We start from the raw sequence: 17,681 nt of genomic DNA, 5'->3' as shown, positions 1-17,681 counted from the left end.
TATACACAATATAGTAGGTAATGTTTATTACTGCTCCCCTTCATGTCCAGGTCCACACAGTACCTTGTGTGACAAAACCAGGCAATTAGAAGGTAGCAGGGTGGCTGACACAAACATTTTTGGTACATTATGCAGAATATGATTATTACCATATTCTAATATAGTGTTTCTGTGAGTTCTGTATCATGAACTCTGATGCAATATAACCTATAGAATAAAATAAGCAATAGGACATATGAGAGTGGCAAGGATTATACCCTATCATTGATATTTTCCATGCTAAACAGAAACACTAAATTTAATAAAAATTTAAAACATTTCCTATTTATGCTATTTTTTAAGCCATCTTTTTAATTTTTACTTAAGAACCTACACATACCAATAGTGTCTACATTAATAGTAGGAAAAGGAAAAATTAATAAAATGAAAAGCAATTCTGAAGTGAAAAAAATCCCCAGTAGTGAATTGACAACCAGTTAAATTTTTCCACCAAAACTCTTCAAACAGAAATATGAAGCTGTGATTAATTTTGTTGTTGTTGTTATAAGGAATACTCATTTTTGGTAGGATACCTTTAAAAAAATTTTGTCCTAAAAAGCCAATTTATATTAGGGGTTTTTCCTTTTTTCTTCAGTAAATGCTGAAAGAAATCWGGATTGAAACTAAAGCAAGAGGAAAAACTAACTACTAAAAGTAGTTCCAAAAATGTAATATGACCTGTTCTTTTTAACCCATAGAAAATCTTCCAATTTTATTCTTGATGTGGTCTTAATTTAGATTAACCTAAACCAGAAGACAGGCACCCACAAAGCTACTGTCTCATTTCCTTCTCTTACCTAGTGAGACGGGTAAGAGAATAGGAAGAACAAAAGCAGAAAACTTGATGAATTAAGATAAAAATTATTTGACAGGTGAAGGGAAGAGAAAGATAAAAAGGGAGTGACTGAATGGCAATCCCTCACTACCTCCCACAAGCAGACAGATGCTCATTGCTACTCTTGGCATGAATGACACCCCAGAAGCCAAAACCATCCTCTTCTTTCTTTTACCTCCAGTGTGTTCATTGCTGATCCTGCCTGACATTAATGTAGTATTGAATATCCATTTGGTCAGCTCGCATCAGCTATCCTGGCTGATGCCAGTTTCCTGCCCATTCCCAGCCTGCTCACTGAATGAGGGGAGTGCAGAGTGGAAAAAAAGGGAAATCCTTGTCACTGATCACTGCCAAATCAAAGGTTGTTACTAACCCTGTTTTGATGATAAATCCAGAACAACTGATGTGAACAATGATATGATAAAATAAGAAAATATTTCTTATTAATGTATTCCAGAATGTTGCATGTATCAACTGGGTCATTAATTTTTACCTTACATGAGGATGACATTGACAACTTTAGCAAAATATTTTTTCCTACAGTAAGGTAAAAAGATGGTTTTTTACCATATATTTCTCTCTCTAGCAGTTATCTGTAAATAATTTTTCAATTTGACAAGACCCATGTACAAACATGAAAAAACTTGTGCGTTGTCTTCTTGGTAAAGAGGGTGCTGGCTCTGCTCGTGATTCAGCTCACCTGTCTAGACTGAGATCTCCAAGAACTATTGTTTGCTAGACCTTGCTGAGGGAAATAGCTGATACATAAAGATATAGAGCTTAGCATTATCATCCAAGAGTATGAAAACGTCTGTTCAAGTGGCTTTTAACAAATTAATGTGTCTATACAATAAGAACAACAAGATGGAGCCTTGTAGAGCACTGAAGGTGTAACTGCCTACTCATATTCTTTGTCAGTGCTTTCAGAAAAGGAACATATTCTCCAAGGATTAGTTAGTGCACTAAAATCTCATGATGAGTACTAAATAGCGAACAGATAGATGTAAATGAGTGTGATATGAGACTTCCTTACACAGATCAAGGCACCCAGGCAGGAATCTAGAGTAAATGTGAGACTAGAGATCACTAGCCTGACTTCATCACATTGTCATCAAATGAATAAAGTGTAAGATTTCAAGTAAATAGACAGGGGGAAAAGATGACTAGAAAAAGAAAGGGGCAGTTTTTCTGCTTGTGATACTACCCTCCCATAGCACCTTTACAAGGCAGAATATCAGTTCCTGGACACTGCAGAAGGTCAAACTGCAGTAAGTGCAGACATTGCCAATATTATATTTTCATTGTCTGAAAGTATCAATTAGAATCTATTCCTAGCATTTTTGTCTGTCTCTTTATAATGCGGTCATGTTCTAAAGGAATGAGTGATTCTCAGTGTTTCAGTTACTGAAATACTCCATGTGAGAACTGGATTCTTACAACAGATTATTGTAGCTGCAGTTTCTTCAGTAATTTGCCCATCATTTTGTACTTGATGATTCACTGCTCTCTCTAATTTTATCTTAAATCTTTAAAAAATTGTTACATGGTAAAAATAAATTTTTGGGAATCATAAAGATTAAGTTAGCTTCTGTTACAACAGAACTGCGAGGTGTACATTCTGAAATATTCACCTTACTATCCTTTTAAAAATTACCCTGATTTTGGTACATTCTAGTGGAACCTTTTTTTCTGCTTCTATTTGCAGGAGTTCATTCACATAAAAAGAAAGAGCAGAATTAACATGAGTGCATACATAAATATATGAGATCCTGTATTTCTCACTTCAGTTCTAAAATAAACAAATTCACGTTAACAACAGGCATTCCTTTTTTCACCCAACAATTAGTATTCTTACCTAATACAAAAAAAAAAAAAAGTTGTTTTCCAAGAAAAAATATTGTAAATATAACCTAGTATTCACACTGCATTGTACTTGGTACACTTTTTATTATATCATCATATTCAAATGATGGTATTTGCTATCTTCTGAGATCTTAAATCTAGACATATGGAATGTAAGCAGAATTCTCTGTATGTCTTTCAAAAGATTATTACAACCTCTTTTTTTTTTACTCTTGTTTTTTGTTTTTTTTTTTACTGAATTCTACCACATAGTTACTTGAGAACTGAGAAAAATGCATAGACATTTTTTAGAATCTTCAGATACTGATTACCAAATTTACTAATGCCCTAATTTTCTTACGATAGAAGGAATAGACACAATTTATCTACTTTAAAAATATTCATTATCTTGAAAAGGATTATTTTTTTCATTTGATGGGGAAAAGAAGAAGAATCTAGTGTAGCCTTTCAAAGATGACCACCCAATAGGCTACAAAGTGATCTTGTTAAAACCAGTTCCATATGCCCAGAGTCAATAGACACATTAACATAATGTTAAAAAATTAATAAATGACCCTTTCCTTGCAGTTTTGGATGAAAGTCAGAAGGACAGCATAATTTGGAATGGGAACAGAGAAGATTTTACAGAAAAGATAGGGAATTTGCTTTTGTCCATGCAATGCCGACATACAGGAGGGTGATGCTGGAGAACCAAAATGAAGTACAAGAATATGGTTGCCCAGTTCTGTACTGAAATATTGTTTAAAGTGAAAACAATTTAGCAACACATCATTTACAGTTTCCATTTATCCAAAAAGTAATTTGTCTTCTGGTGAATTAAATAGCTTTTGTTCTAATCCTGCCAGCAATAAGAAGCAATTTATGATTTATGAACAAGAAGCAATAAAGGCTTTTCAATGACTTATTGCTTAACAAAACATTAATATTATATTTTGCTAAAAGATTGGCAAGAAAATGTAGCAGCTGGGTGGAAGACTTCAGATTGTGAAATTTGGAAAACTTGTAAAACATCTTGTATTTATGTTTTTTATTTTCATACTTTTCCTCATTTGCTACTGAAATGATTGAATGCAGAAATTCTGCTTCTAAATGAACACTATAATACTCACAAAACTGATTTCCATCCATGCAAATGCCAATATGAAAACATAAGGTTTGCCTTGCCACTAGGCCACATGAAATCAGATGTTTATATGTTTGCAAAATAGGTGTTAGTAGCAAAGTAACACCTGTCAATTGAAAGAATGACAATAATAGATGCAAAATACCAAATGAAATAATGGTAATAATAAATGAAAATACTTGTTTTGCTGAACAGTTTATGTCAAACTTCTGCAAAAAAAATTTCTACAAGTTTCGCTTGCCATGGAGGGGCAGAAAAGTGTTTTAATAAATACATTGCCTGGGCACTGAGCAGGAAACTATTGATGGTCTCATTATAACACCTGCCTTGGGAATGGTCAAACTGAAGAGGACTCTTCCCCAAAGATGCTATTTCTATTGGAAATCTTTTGATTGTGTTAAGTAAATATAATACTTAAAGCATACTGGGAAACCTGAACAGGGACTGTAATTGATCTGCTTTTGGATTCAAAGGAGAAACTGTTCCAAAAATTTAGCCAAACTTAGACTTACATGTGTGTTTGTTTAGAACCTTATCTTTGCTTATGATAAATTCTTGGTAATACCAACAAAGTCACACTGTGGTTTTTTGTTTTTTGTTTTTTTTTTTAATTCAGAGTATAAATAACTTAGAATCACTAACAAATGATGTTGTAATCTGTCCAGCAACATCAATTCATTCTAAAATAATACATGAAGTATGTAAATTATACACCTAAAATAAGTTTCTCCTACACTGAATTTGAGTCAGCTCATGGTTTGACTTAAAGATGCCAGAAACCAGAGTGTCAAATGATATAAATTAAAATACGGACATTGATACACTCCATTTACCCTAGCTTTACTAGGTTTTACTAGTTTACTAGTCTACGGCCTTTAAATCTGCAGGTTTTTTTAACTGGTCACAAAAATAATAACTTAGTTCTAAAACAATGTTTCAAGCAGTGGCATTGATCTTTTCATATTTACATTCTTCAGTTCTGGCATCTGCCCAAATGAAATTCACTCTAGTGAAACTGCACTTACTAATTTGGAACAAAACTACTCAGTCTCACCTCCAGTTTCAAGCCAGGTGAAACTTGAAGAGATCCCTGACAGAAGACATGGAATGTTGAAATAGGAGAAAATTACTTCCTCGTGGCTAAAATATTTTGCTGACCCAATACTGGGGTAAAGGAAGAAATTAAGCTAAATGCAGCACTATTCATAATTTGGGAAATCCAAAGACGCATGAATAGCATTTAAAAGATATTGTTGAAGACTAAATAGAAATATGTAATGACTGTTCTTTAGTATTGGTGAAAAAATATAACTTTTATTCAAGTAACAATGTAATGTGTCTTTTCTACGATATTTGACTGCCTATATTGCTTATACACACTAAAAAATAGAATCCAAAGGAAGGAATATAAGCAATATTTCTCTGTTAACAAGATCCAGCTCAAAACGTTCCTGACGCAAAAATTAGAAGAGTACAGAGTCAGGGAACTGGCAGAGCAGAGATGAAAAGCCTTGAAGATTCAGGCTAGTAAGTATGTGTGGGTCATGACACCACGTCTGTTGCTGATGGAGGACATGCTACTCATGAAATAATTTGAATGCCTGACATCTCAGCTTCCTTCTTGGCAGCAAAACCTGCAGCCAGCCTGCCTTTTGAGGAGTTTGCTTTGAAAAAGTAATCATGGACGGTGGCCTGACTAACTCTTCTTTTCCTGCAGCTTGTATCTTGTATCAGCTCTTAAAGAAAGGTTGGTTTGTTGCATTTTCAGGGATAAAGATTCTGCCAACCTCTGGAAGCAATGAGAGGTGGGAGAGGCTAGAAAGAAAGAGGTGTTAAGGTCTTGCTCAATGAATCCCTGGCTGATTCACTGGTCTAAGCTCTTAGAGCACAATGCAATGACAGCTAAAGAACAGGCCTCTGCTTTTCCATACCTGTTAACAAGCATAAACACAGCCTTTGAAATATTCATGCAGTGCGCAAACGAATCAATAGTTTCTTCATGGTAATAGCCCCGCCCTGGGCAAATATATGGGCTACTTTAGTATGCATAAATAATTGTAAAATACACTGCAGCAGAGGTGACTCAGTCTCACAGCTTCTTCTCTATGTTTGCAGTAGCAAATCAGATCACCCACTTCAAGAAGTATCACTGGCAGTGGATGTCTGCTTTTTCTGCAGCATGAATCCCGTCATAAAGGCACAGTTACATAAAGGCACAGAATGGAACATAGCCAGAAAGAGATAATGCTATAAAGTCATAATTTAGAAGAAAACCGTTCTTTCTTGTCAAGGATCTCCTTTGTGTTTCTTGAGGAAGACCTCCTTTGTGCTCTCCCAAACTGCAGTTGAGGATGAGGACTAGTTTTATTCAAACAAGATGAATACAGGAATTTAGAAGGTATTCTGTTATGCAAGAGGCTTCAGTCATACTACTGATTTAAAATTCTAAAGTGGTATTCTTATAGCCAGTTGAACTGTAATTTACATCCCTCACAAAAAAAAACCCACCAAAAACCCAAAACCCCGAATCAACAACAAATAACTCTGAAATTTTAGCATTAAGGTAAGATATAATTATGACAGAAAAATATATGACTGATTTCATTGTAGACACCAATTATGAAACATAGTGATAAAACAATTACCATAAAACAGATCATCACTGTGTGCAGCAGCCCCTGATGTTCCAAAGATAAGCAGCAAAGCTTGCTGAAGTAAAAGTCATGAACCTTGTTGGAATGTCTAGCCACAATACAGATTGCTTTAAAAACTGAGAAAGAGTAAATTTCATTCCTTTATGTCCCAATAAAAGGATTTTTTAAAATCTGGCTGCATCCACAGCCCCATGGGCAGCAGGGGAGGGAGGGGATTTTGCCCCTCTGCCCCACTCTGGTGAGACCTCACCTGCAGAGCCGCCTCTAGCTTTGGGGTCCCAGCACAGGAAGGACATGAGCTGCTGGAGAGAGTCCATAGGAGCCACCAACGTGATCAGAGGAGCACCTCTCCTATGGGGAAAGGCTGAGAGGATTGGAATTGTTCAGCTTGGAGGAAAGCAGGTTGCAGTATGACCTAATGGCAGCCTCCAGTACCTGAAGGGAGCCCACAAGAAAGATGGAGCAGGACCTTTATAGTAGCATGTAGTGACAGGACRAGGGTGAATGGCATACTGAAACAAGTTTAGAAAATGTTAGGTTTAGATCAGATACTAGAAAGAAATTCTTCCCTGTGAAGGTTGCTAGGCCCTGGCACAAGCTGTCCAGAGAAGCTGTGGATGCCCCAATCCCTGGATGTGTTTAAGGCCAGATTGGATGGAGCTTTGAGCAACCTGGTCTAGTGAAATGTGTCCCTGCCCACGGCAGGGCAGTTGGAATGGAATGATCTTTACATAATTAGTCTCTGATTTTGTGATTCCAAGAAGATGCAATATGCAGTTTCCTCTTCAGTTATTTGACCACAGATACACACATTTTCCATAACCATTGTTTGTTACATTCCTTTTTCTTTAAATGTACAACTAGAAGTAGGTCCTAATATGATTAATAGCAATTTAAAATTTTTTCAAACCAGTTTTTTATTTAATTCATACATCGATATGCAAACAACCAAACTTCGTCCTCCCACAGTGACATGATACCACAACATGCTTACACCTTTTCTTAGTGTGTGCATTAGAACATAATCTCACAAACTGCTGTCACTGGCATGGACTACACAACGTAACCTTGGTTGCTACTCCTTCTTGTTGTAGCAAATTTGTTTTAAGTTGTGTTGAAATTGTCTTCTCTAGAGACATACACTAAAAGAGCTGGTTTCTCCTGTTGATCATGTCACTCAGATTTCTGGGGCACAGGTAAGTTCTTAAGACACTGCTGGAAGTATAACCAGGCAGTTGTTTTCCAGCTGGCTCAAACACGGGTATTGATCTAAGACCTACTGACTCATAGCACAGATTAGACCTGATACCTGGGCTTTCAATTTATGATGAAATCATGTGTTAATAGCCAGTGCTATAATGGAATGCACTATTCACCTTTAGCCATTAGGTGTTCTTAGGCCTGAAATGCTAGAAATGACATTCTAATTGATAACTGAAAGGCATCTTATTCTCTGAACTTTCTTTCCTTTGTAAGGCAAACACACACTTTCAGTTTTGTTATTGAAAAAAATTCTCCCGAATAAACAAAATTGGAAAAAGAGAAACATAGATTATAAGGTATTTGTTTTATGAAATAGATAAACATTTTCCTAAATACTTATTAAGAAACATGTTGATGCCTAACTTGATTTAAAGTGGCTAATCAAGTACTGGTTGGCAAGCAGAAGACCAAAGAAGCAGCAGTGAGTTAGGTATTTCCAAGGTGTACCAATGTTGTAAACACTAAAGCTAAACAAAATAGTACTGAAATCAACAAGTTGTTTTGAAATGTAAATTCATCCTATCACACAGAAAATGGAAATTACAATAAACCCTGGCAAAATGTTTTGTTTTGTTTTTCTCAACAGTCCAATTTGGAGCCCTCTCCTGGAACTTCCAAGTAAAACGCCAAGTGAAATTTCATAAAACTTTGTACATTGCGACCTTATGCAGCCACTTCTGCCTCACAAAATCAGTTCCTTTATTTTTTTCAATTGACGTGAATGAATCACATTATTTTTATCAGCTCTTCTATTTTAAATTCTCCAGCTATTATCTGTTTAGAAAGATAGAAAATTGGCAGCTTGAGACATTCTACTAGGTTTTATTACTTAAAATATTCTATACATCTTAATATGAATCTAATTTAAATTTTGTCTTTTAGACAAAAATGACATCATGGAAAAACAGCAGATGGTTTGTCAAACCTTACAAAGGTTTTATAAATATCACAATTGCATTGATGTATTTATTAATTGAAGATAAAAGCTTGCTGCTAGAACATTTGAATTGAAGTTAATGATATGTAGACTTGAAAAAAACTGGTTCTGTAATTTTTACATAAGAAGTTAAGTAAAAGTGTATTAATTTGAAATATTACAGAGGAAAACGTTATGTGAATTATGTCAATAACATATCTTTTAAGACATATTAAAGTATTTAGCAGATAAAGGAGGCTGGATGTGTCTTCAATGAAAAGGATTAATTAAGAAAGTTAAGAATAGTACAAATATAAGTCAGGCTATGAATAATTCCTTCAAAACAGCTTTTTTTTTTTTTCCTGTCTGCTTCTTCAACCTCTCCACATATTTACAGCAGACCTGTAAATACAACTCTTCCAACAGATCAGATTATTTCTGAAGGTCAAGGCCATATCTCTGGAATGTTTAATCTGGTTCTGAAAGAAACCCTGTGTTTTATAGATTTCATTGATCAATTTATTTCTGAAGGTTAAAACTAGGATTTTGCAATGCTTAATCTGGTTCTGAAACAGAGCCTGGGTTCAGTGGAATGATTTTGGCACACAGCATGATGCATAATCCTTCAAATCTTGTTCAGACTGGATGTTAGTAGCAAACACATAGAGTGACTGATTGGGTGAAAGTCTTTCTTTTCACAACTGGCAATATATTTAGTTCACATTGTCTCATGAACACTTCCTACATTCACTGCATTGTTGGATTTAGCATTGGAGATTTGTCTTAAAGATTATGGCTTAAACAATTAAATGTGATGTAAGATTACAGTTTGCATATTGCCACACAACTTAAAGACTAGCCAGACTATTTATGATTTGAATTTTAAAATGGTTCCCATGTAACATGGTTTAGTGTAATTCTGCCTCTGAAAAATAAATGCCATAATAAGGTTCAAAAACTATCAAGAATATTTTTTTAATCCCATACAAACATGAGTCTATTTTATGATATGCAATTTTATATTAATTTTAATAACTACATTTTAGTTTATATTTTGTCATTGTTTAAACTTATGTACTTTTCTAGTATATTCTATTTTATTGTATTTTACTTGATTAAAACTTAAATCCTGAAAATTACCAACTCTTTTTTTCCACATATGCATTTGTTCCTCACTACCATCATATTCTACTAGAGGCATACGGGTATTTCATCAATATCAGTGCATGGATGTATATTTGCATCCTCTAAAAAATATTTCCTAAACACTTTCATCCACATTTATGGAAGAATATTGCAGTTCTTGAGAGTTCATGCATTATTGATGGTGAATCCATACTGTAGTGTTCCTACTCACATAGGTGTCCTATAGCTATCAGGGCTATTATTAGATGGATAAAGCATATGAAATGGTTGTAGTCAAGGGAAAAAAAAATTCTTGCTCAGTGATGTAAATATCAGGATGCCTTCAGCTTTGAAAGTATCAGGGGTTTGTTCTGATTATTTTACATCAGGCTTTTGAAGTAACACCAGCCAGTGGGATACCTTCTTCTGGCATACTTGAAYGGAGAATGAATAGTTGTAATTTCGCCCTGAAATGCCAGCTGGGGCATGCATTAGCATAACTTGTAATTTCAACAGTTAACATCAGCAGTTGATATAAGAACAGTGGAATCTTAGCAATGAGAAGTTAGGATGGCACAAGATTTGCCCAAAAATTCCTGATTTCTTGTCCTTATAAAGCACTTCCCATTTTTATATTTTAACAAGCTCAGTTTTTCTTTCTCTTCCACTTGGGTTATAGCATCTATGTCTTGAGTTACTTGCTGGTCTTCATCTATTTAGAATGCTTTCCAATCTGTTCAATTACTTCTTAAAGTTTTCCTCAGATGACTAGTATTTTCCAAAGAGAATATATTCTAAATGGAATCCACTTGACACTTTCTTCTGGGTTGTAATCAAGTATTCTGAGATATTTTCAAGGTCAGAAAGAACTCTGAGAATGACTTAGGCCTTCCGCATCTTCCCAGATGTGAGCTGCATGCTTGGAACAAAAAAAGATTAGGGTTAAAATAAGATTACTAATAACCTCTAGTTGGAGGTAAAATAATAGGATATTGACACAACTGAAAAATGGTGCGTGTCCTCAGCTGTCTGCCATTTCCATCTAAACAAGGATGTGGAGCAAATGAAGAAAAAACACAATAGTAATTAAAGAAATAACAGATGGGAGAGATGCACAGCTTGTTCTATTTGATGTGACTTATTTCAAGAAAATTAGAACAAATATTCATAACATGAGTTCTTCCTTAAGAAGGTCAACAAAGGTCTCCAGTGATCCAGACCTTTTCTTCCCTTCATGTTTCCATGGCTGAGTTTACATAAGCTCTGATATGGTGCAGCTGTGCTGCCCGGGATTAAGAATCAGGAAGCAGAGCTGCATGAATAGGAGCTGGAAGAACTTTGGTAAGGAGCTGTCCTCACTTCCCTGGGAGCTGCATCACACCCAGGTCCTCCTGTCTGTGGTGTTGATGCCCTCAGTGCCTGGCTTCCCAGAAATTGCACCGCAGCAAGTACTGCTGTCTGACCAAACCAGTCATGAATGCACTTCATCATGTTAACAACTCTAACAGTGCACTGTGCACAACTCCAACCTGCACTATCTCCAAACTTCTACCACTGYTCACTTTCTTGCCCTCTGTAATAACTTCTATTTACCTTCGATACCCTTTTTCTTATGACAGGTTTCAGAATTCCCGTGATCCAAAACCTTGTGTTTCTGATGCCAAGTGGAAAACCACTATGGATTGTTCCCTCACTTTTAAAATACCCACAATTACTCCTAAGATTTTGACTTCCCTCTGGTGACACACCTTAAGGCATTTTGGGTCTGAGGCCATTAAGAGCTTCACATGAGGGGTGCACCCATACCTCTGCCCCGCTGCCTGCAAGCCTGGAGCTTCAGGGGAGGGCAGGGGAGAAGCCCCTGCATTGCCCTCCTGGCTGTGCTACTGCCCTTCATTCTAGACTCCCAGGCACAGCCATTAGTCCTTGATGCTCCCTGACATCAGGTTAAGGATTATGCTACAAACAACTCTCCCAAACAACAGCCACCTCTTACAGAGTCATTGATTCCTCCAAAATTGTCTGTGAGTCTGGAAATCTGGATTTTTGCCTCCTCAGGCCTCCTGAAATTTCTCAGTCTCAGTGTGACAGTACTGAAATTACCACTTGGAGAACTGAGTGTTTATGTAGAAATTTTACTACTCCAGAAGCAGGCTGCTAGCCCACTCTCCAGCTGATCTTTAGCTTTAGAGAGATTATAACAAGTTGCAGATAGGTTCACAGGCTCTTCTCCTGACTCCCTTTACAGTACACTTTCCCAAGCTGCATAGGTGAAAAGATGATAGCAGGCTCTCCCCCGTGATCCAAACTGCCACTATCAACCTTGAGACTCAGAGGATTTGTGGAAGTATGAATAAAAAACCAAAGGAAGAGCTGAAAACAAGAGGTTTCTGCATTTTAGATATACACAATTTAGAGTCTAAATGTCAAAAAGCGTGGCAATTGACTATCAATAATTCCTTGATTAGATGGCTAGAACATCTATTGCACTGGTTTCACCTAGAAGAAATTTGAGCTTAACAAGCTGTTGGGCATTTAAGGAAGCTACTCTAACTTGGATCCTATGGTTAGGGATAGCTAGAAGTGCCTGTAGGTGTGTCAAAATCTTCCCATGCTTTGTTGTTGGAGGTCTGTCTCCTGCCGCTTCTGATGCGTATGTAAAATCCTCTACTATTGCATTTAGTGGGAAATCCTCTGATTCTWTTTCATCCTATTGCTCTTTTGTTACTGCATTTAGGCTGTTAAATAGAGTTAATGTAAGGCTTTGGGTTATTAAATCTTGGGCTGAATGCAGCTCTTTTCTTTCTGCAAGGCTTCTTTAACATTACCTGTTTCACATGATGCAAAAATGTGAATTTGATTTATTTGATGGAAGGTTATCAGTTTGTCTTCTGTTTTCTCAGAGCTTCAGCTTCCCAACCAGGCCATCTTCAGCAAAATAGGTAGCTGTGACCAGGATATTTTAATTATGTGACCTGAAAAAAATCTTGTTTTTCAATTGTATTACTCACTGTAAAAGTCGAAACAGAAATCTAGTACAGAAGTAGACCATACATAAAGCAAATTTTAAAAACTGATCTATACAAACCCTCAATCAGAAATTAAGAAATGGAAACGTATTATTATGGTTTCTAGTGTGAACAACACCTATTACATGAATCTATGTATAAATTAAATGCAACTTTAATTATTGTGCTATGGATGATCTCTGAAGTGAGACTTGAAAATAACCATTTAATGAAGAACAACACTCTTTTCCAGTAAATGAGTCACCNAAAAAAAAAAAAAAAAAAAAAAAAAAAAGTCTTTCATGGTTTAACTTTATAATTTGAGTACTGCCTTTGCTAAGAGCTATCATACAAAGGGTTTGAGGCATTTTTTTCACTTACATCTGTTCAATATATTCCATGGATTAAGTCTACCTGATGAACTTGATATTGAGTGGATTGTTGAGCAAGTTAATTGCTTAATTTGCAGCTAAAATGATTTTAAACTCCAGTGCAATTGTTCATTTGATTTTGAGTTGTCAATTGATTTTTTTTTAGTTATAGCTTTTCATTTATATATTTGCTTTTTATGCTAATACCAGTRTTTTGTTGTTTTCTGTGTTAGAAGAAATAAAGAAGGTAATTAATAACTGCAAAGCCTAATTTTTAGAATATCTTCTGTTCAAGGAAACTTTTGAAGACTTAGTTTGTTAGTAGTTTTTTTTTTTTTTAATAGAGACATTCCATGGAGTTCATCAGCTTAATAATTTTCATGCACAAATTTTCTGTTTTGTTATATCTATAAATACTGTCCATCTTTTATATTTCACATATACAATTATCATGACTAAAGCACATTTGAAAATAAACCTATCCAAGAATGACTACTGGAAACATTTTTGGCCAGGAGGACAAGTCAGTGAAATCATACTAAAATCTCTGAAACAAGCAGAAGCTTTATATATTTAGAGAAAGGGAAAATCCCTGAAAAAACCCAGGCAAGTTTATGCTGTGTAAAAAAAAATGGGCTAGAATTGTGTAATTTCAGTTTTATTACACTTAATGTTAAAATTTTCCCAAAAAAAGGCTAGTTGAAAATATTTGACATTTTGAAAATCAAAGCAACAAATTCACGATTTATATGCTTACCTGGATATATACCTGACATCTAGATAGAAATGTCTAGCTAGTAACATAGAGTATATGCTTATAATTTGCAAAACTGCTACAACCCCCATACAATCTTGAACTACAAAGAATGTCCTATCAATTGATCTATCCCTTAAAAATAATGGATTCTGCAAAACTAAAAACATCGATTTCTTAGAAAAATCTGTGATTCAGGAAAAAAAAGTTACATCCAAGTTTTTAAGACCACAGACATCAAATATTGCAATAAAATGAAAATCTTACAAACAATTGATTTTGTCATCTACTTTTGAAACATTAACTATATGGACTGTGCAGACTTAGTACTAACTGGACTTCTTTTCCAGTGGCATCTCTAAGATACTAGCAGTTTCTTATTGTACATATTTCTATCGGGGATATTTTTTAAAAGCCCAAATGGTGAGATTGATAAACTCTCTTTCTATATTCACATTTACAGCAGTGTTCTCAGTTAATAAAGAGCAAAATTCAACGAGACTACTACTAGACTCGTAACTAGAAGTCTGACAGAAGAGCATTATTCCATGCCAAACCAAAACAAGCACATTGTTTCTGCTATTGAAAACAGCAGAAAAGCTCTGTTTATGTAACAGAGCACAGAATCTAGAGTAGTCAAAGGTGGCAGGGACCTCTGGAACAAATCTAGTCTAACAGCCTGCTCAAGCATCACCTACAGCCAGGAGCCCACAACTTCTGTTGCATTTTCTCTTTTTCCTTATGGTTGCATGTTCCATGAAGCACTTCACTTTTTTAGATTAAACAAGCTTGTTTCATTCAATTATTTGTGGAAAACAAACTTCTCTACAATATTCTTGCACATTTTATCCTTCAAAAGTGATTTCATGTAAAGTTGAGGGTACAGGTGGTACGCTATGGAGAATAACAACATGTAGTGTTGTTAGCGGGTACCTCTGACTGCAATACACACATAAACTGTCAGTCATGCCCTTTTCATGAGCATCCTTGGTCTASTCAAATAGATATTCATCTATTCATCCAGTCAAATAGATATTAGTCTCACAGTCTTTTACCATTTTTCATCTGAGCACTTTAAATACTCTCCTAGAAACCATGTTTTGCCATTTTCAGATAGGTTTTATAACCAATCTTAAATGACAGGAACTTAAAATTCTATAATGGTTTTACATATTGTCTCCAAGTAAAGCAGTCTATAAAAGCTGATTGTACCTTCTGCCTCTCTCTGTGAATTGCTTTTGGGGACATAACCAGTGCAAAAACATTTTGTATTTTATTTCCAGTCTCTCTCTCGCTGTCCCTGTAGCTTCCTCCTGTATTTGACTGGCATGGGACAAATTCTCAAGAGTTCACTCCAATTTCATCTCCTGGGTTATTCAATTGCCTGATTAATTCCCAGCTTAGACCTGCACTGGACACCACAATGCTACCCTCCTCCCCAGTTTTCTCAAAAATGCTGGCTTCATCTGAACACACTTTTCTCCTACCAAACTCCCCTCACTTCTCTTTTTCCCTTCCATTCTGTTACCTTCCTGTGGTGGTAAAACAAAACCAGTTGGTAGGGTAACAACAAGACGAAGATAACAACAAACCTAGCTGATCTGGCACATCAAGGGAGGGTTTCATGTCTCATTAGCAGTACAAACATTTAGCAATTTCATGCATTACTCTTATTACACAAGCAGGTAGGCACTTACAGCAAAGATCAGGATATTATTTCAAATGGTATGTCCTATTTTATTATAATTAGGAGGATAAAAATAATTTTTTAAATGGAAACATAAAAAGAAGACTCTGCTATGTTCTTCCTGAAACAGACTGCTGTGACAGCTGGTTAATGCATATCCCGGGACCTCTCATGAAGCTGTTAAGTGTTATTTATCAAGATAAATCTTGATAGGCATGTGAAGAAACAACATTCCAGATTATAGCCTCAAAAATAAAATTAATTTTAGGGCTTGGGGTCATCAGTGACCAGCAGAGGAATGCTTCACTGGAAGGCAGCTTTCTGTGCTTCTATGGGCTTGGGAAGGTTGCTGCTCAGTGTAGGGGTGAAACAATACCTTGGAGGGACTGCGAGGTGGCCAAGAGGATGGGATGGACAAGGCCCAGGGAAGTCCACAGCCCTCCAGCTCTAGCCACCACCCACTGTCCCTACAAGATGCAGCAGAAGTAGCAATAACAGTTGATTTTCCATTTTAAATTTATTCATTTGGAAAAACAGAAACATATCCTTTGTCTAACCTGTTTTCTTTCTACAGAAGAATATCTCCATGTAGCTTCTGAGAACGAATATCGGAAAATGTGTGCTTCTGTCTAAGAGCACGTGGTTGGGAATTCAAGATGATGCACTGCTTTCACTGTGAAAACAAAGTCACTGCTGATGTCTCTGGTTTCAGTCTTCTTTCTCCTAATTCTAAAATGTTTTGGACTCCTAAAAAGGGAAGGGCTTTTCAGGACTAACTTGTACTGCCCAGAAGTGAACACCAGTGCTGACAGCTAATTGATCTGTAGACTCTCTCTCCCACTTCTTCTTGTGCAGATGAGTAAAAGAATTTATATTAAATGCAAATAAACTCAGACTGTCTTACACACTTGACAAATGCTCATCGTTGATGCCTGCAACTGAGTCAATGTGTTCAATGACTGGGAACTCCGGCACGTGGAACTTTCTGGGGTACTGGAAGAGCGTAATGTTTCAAAATGATAGCATCTGCAAATGTCCACAGTTTTTGTTGTGGGCGGTTCATGTTGCCTAAAGTGGGAAAGTACCATATCTGGTACATTTCGCAACCTTTTCCCTTTCGCAACACTTACACGGAACGTGGGGGTTTTTTGTTTGGTTGTTTTTTGGTTGGTTGGTTGGTTGGTTTTGGTTTTTTTGGCTGTTTTTTGTAGTTGTTGTTGTTTCTTGGCTTTTTGGTTTTGTTTTGGGGTTTTTTTGTGGGTGGTTTTTTTTTTTTTTTTTTTTGTGGGGGTAGGGTTTTTTGGGGTTTTTTTTCCGTTTCTCGAAAAAACGTCCTTGATGACTTTTCCCAGGTACGTGGGGTTCTTTCTTATTCTTTTTACCCTCAGAACGAGCGTTGTTGGATAACATCGGTGTGCCGGTAGAGCTGCCCGACGTTCAGTAAATTGCTAAACGCTGTCGGTCCTGCGCGGCCGGGGTGCTCCGCGATGTCCCTGCAGGGCTGGCGGCGGGGCTGTAGCTGGGGCCGGAGCGAGGCGGGCCGGGGAGAGGCGGGGAAGCACAGCCACCTGCTCGGCGGGGCCGGGCCGCTGTCGGGGTATTTAGGGGAGCGTTGGGCGGGGGTGTCGCTGCAGCCGCGGCGGGCAACTGTCTCTGGCGCCATGAAGGGCAGCGGCATCGAGAACCCGGCGTTCGAGATGCCTAGCCCCAAGCTCGGCCGGCGCTGGCTCGAGGGCCCCGCCAGGGCAGGTACCGGCGCCGCGGCCCACGCCGGGCCCGGCTCCGGCCCCGAGGAGGGACCCTGCGGGTGGGGCCCCTGCGCCCCCAGAACTCTGCAGCTCTGCAACAATTCCGAGGGGTATCTGGCTGCCTACAGCTTGCTGGCCATCTTCCAAGGTAACCTGTCCCTGCTGCCCAGGGCGCGCGCTGTGGCCCGTCCCGGGGCTTGGGGGGGACCAGGAGGAAGACTGAGCTGGAGGAGGCAGGGAAGGAGTGGTGAATGTTGTGGGTGGTGGGTGAGGAGAGATGAGGTTCCTCTAGTGC

The 17,681-nt window shown here is 37.3% G+C and overlaps 1 protein-coding gene across 2 annotated transcripts in view; it reads left to right on the top strand.

Annotated features, from left to right (window-relative positions):
* Positions 1-17,226: 17,226 nt before the first annotated feature.
* Positions 17,227-17,681, top strand: part of LOC130584775 (solute carrier organic anion transporter family member 4C1-like) — a 30,373-nt gene continuing 29,918 nt past the window's right edge. The window contains exon 1 of one of the 2 annotated variants that reach the window (XM_057384972.1): positions 17,227-17,534. In XM_057384972.1, the coding sequence (XP_057240955.1) occupies positions 17,300-17,534 (235 nt within the window). In that variant the 5' untranslated portion in view covers positions 17,227-17,299. The remainder of the gene's footprint in view (positions 17,535-17,681) is intronic. The other variant, XM_057384973.1, reaches the window with a different exon arrangement.

Source organism: Malurus melanocephalus, unplaced genomic scaffold, assembly GCF_030028575.1.
Source record: "Malurus melanocephalus ecotype Western Australia unplaced genomic scaffold, MMel_1.1 scaffold_762, whole genome shotgun sequence".
NCBI classification, from domain to species: domain Eukaryota; kingdom Metazoa; phylum Chordata; class Aves; order Passeriformes; family Maluridae; genus Malurus; species Malurus melanocephalus.
The sequence above is the reverse complement of the archived record's forward strand: the minus strand, read 5'-3'. Positions and strand labels throughout refer to the sequence as shown.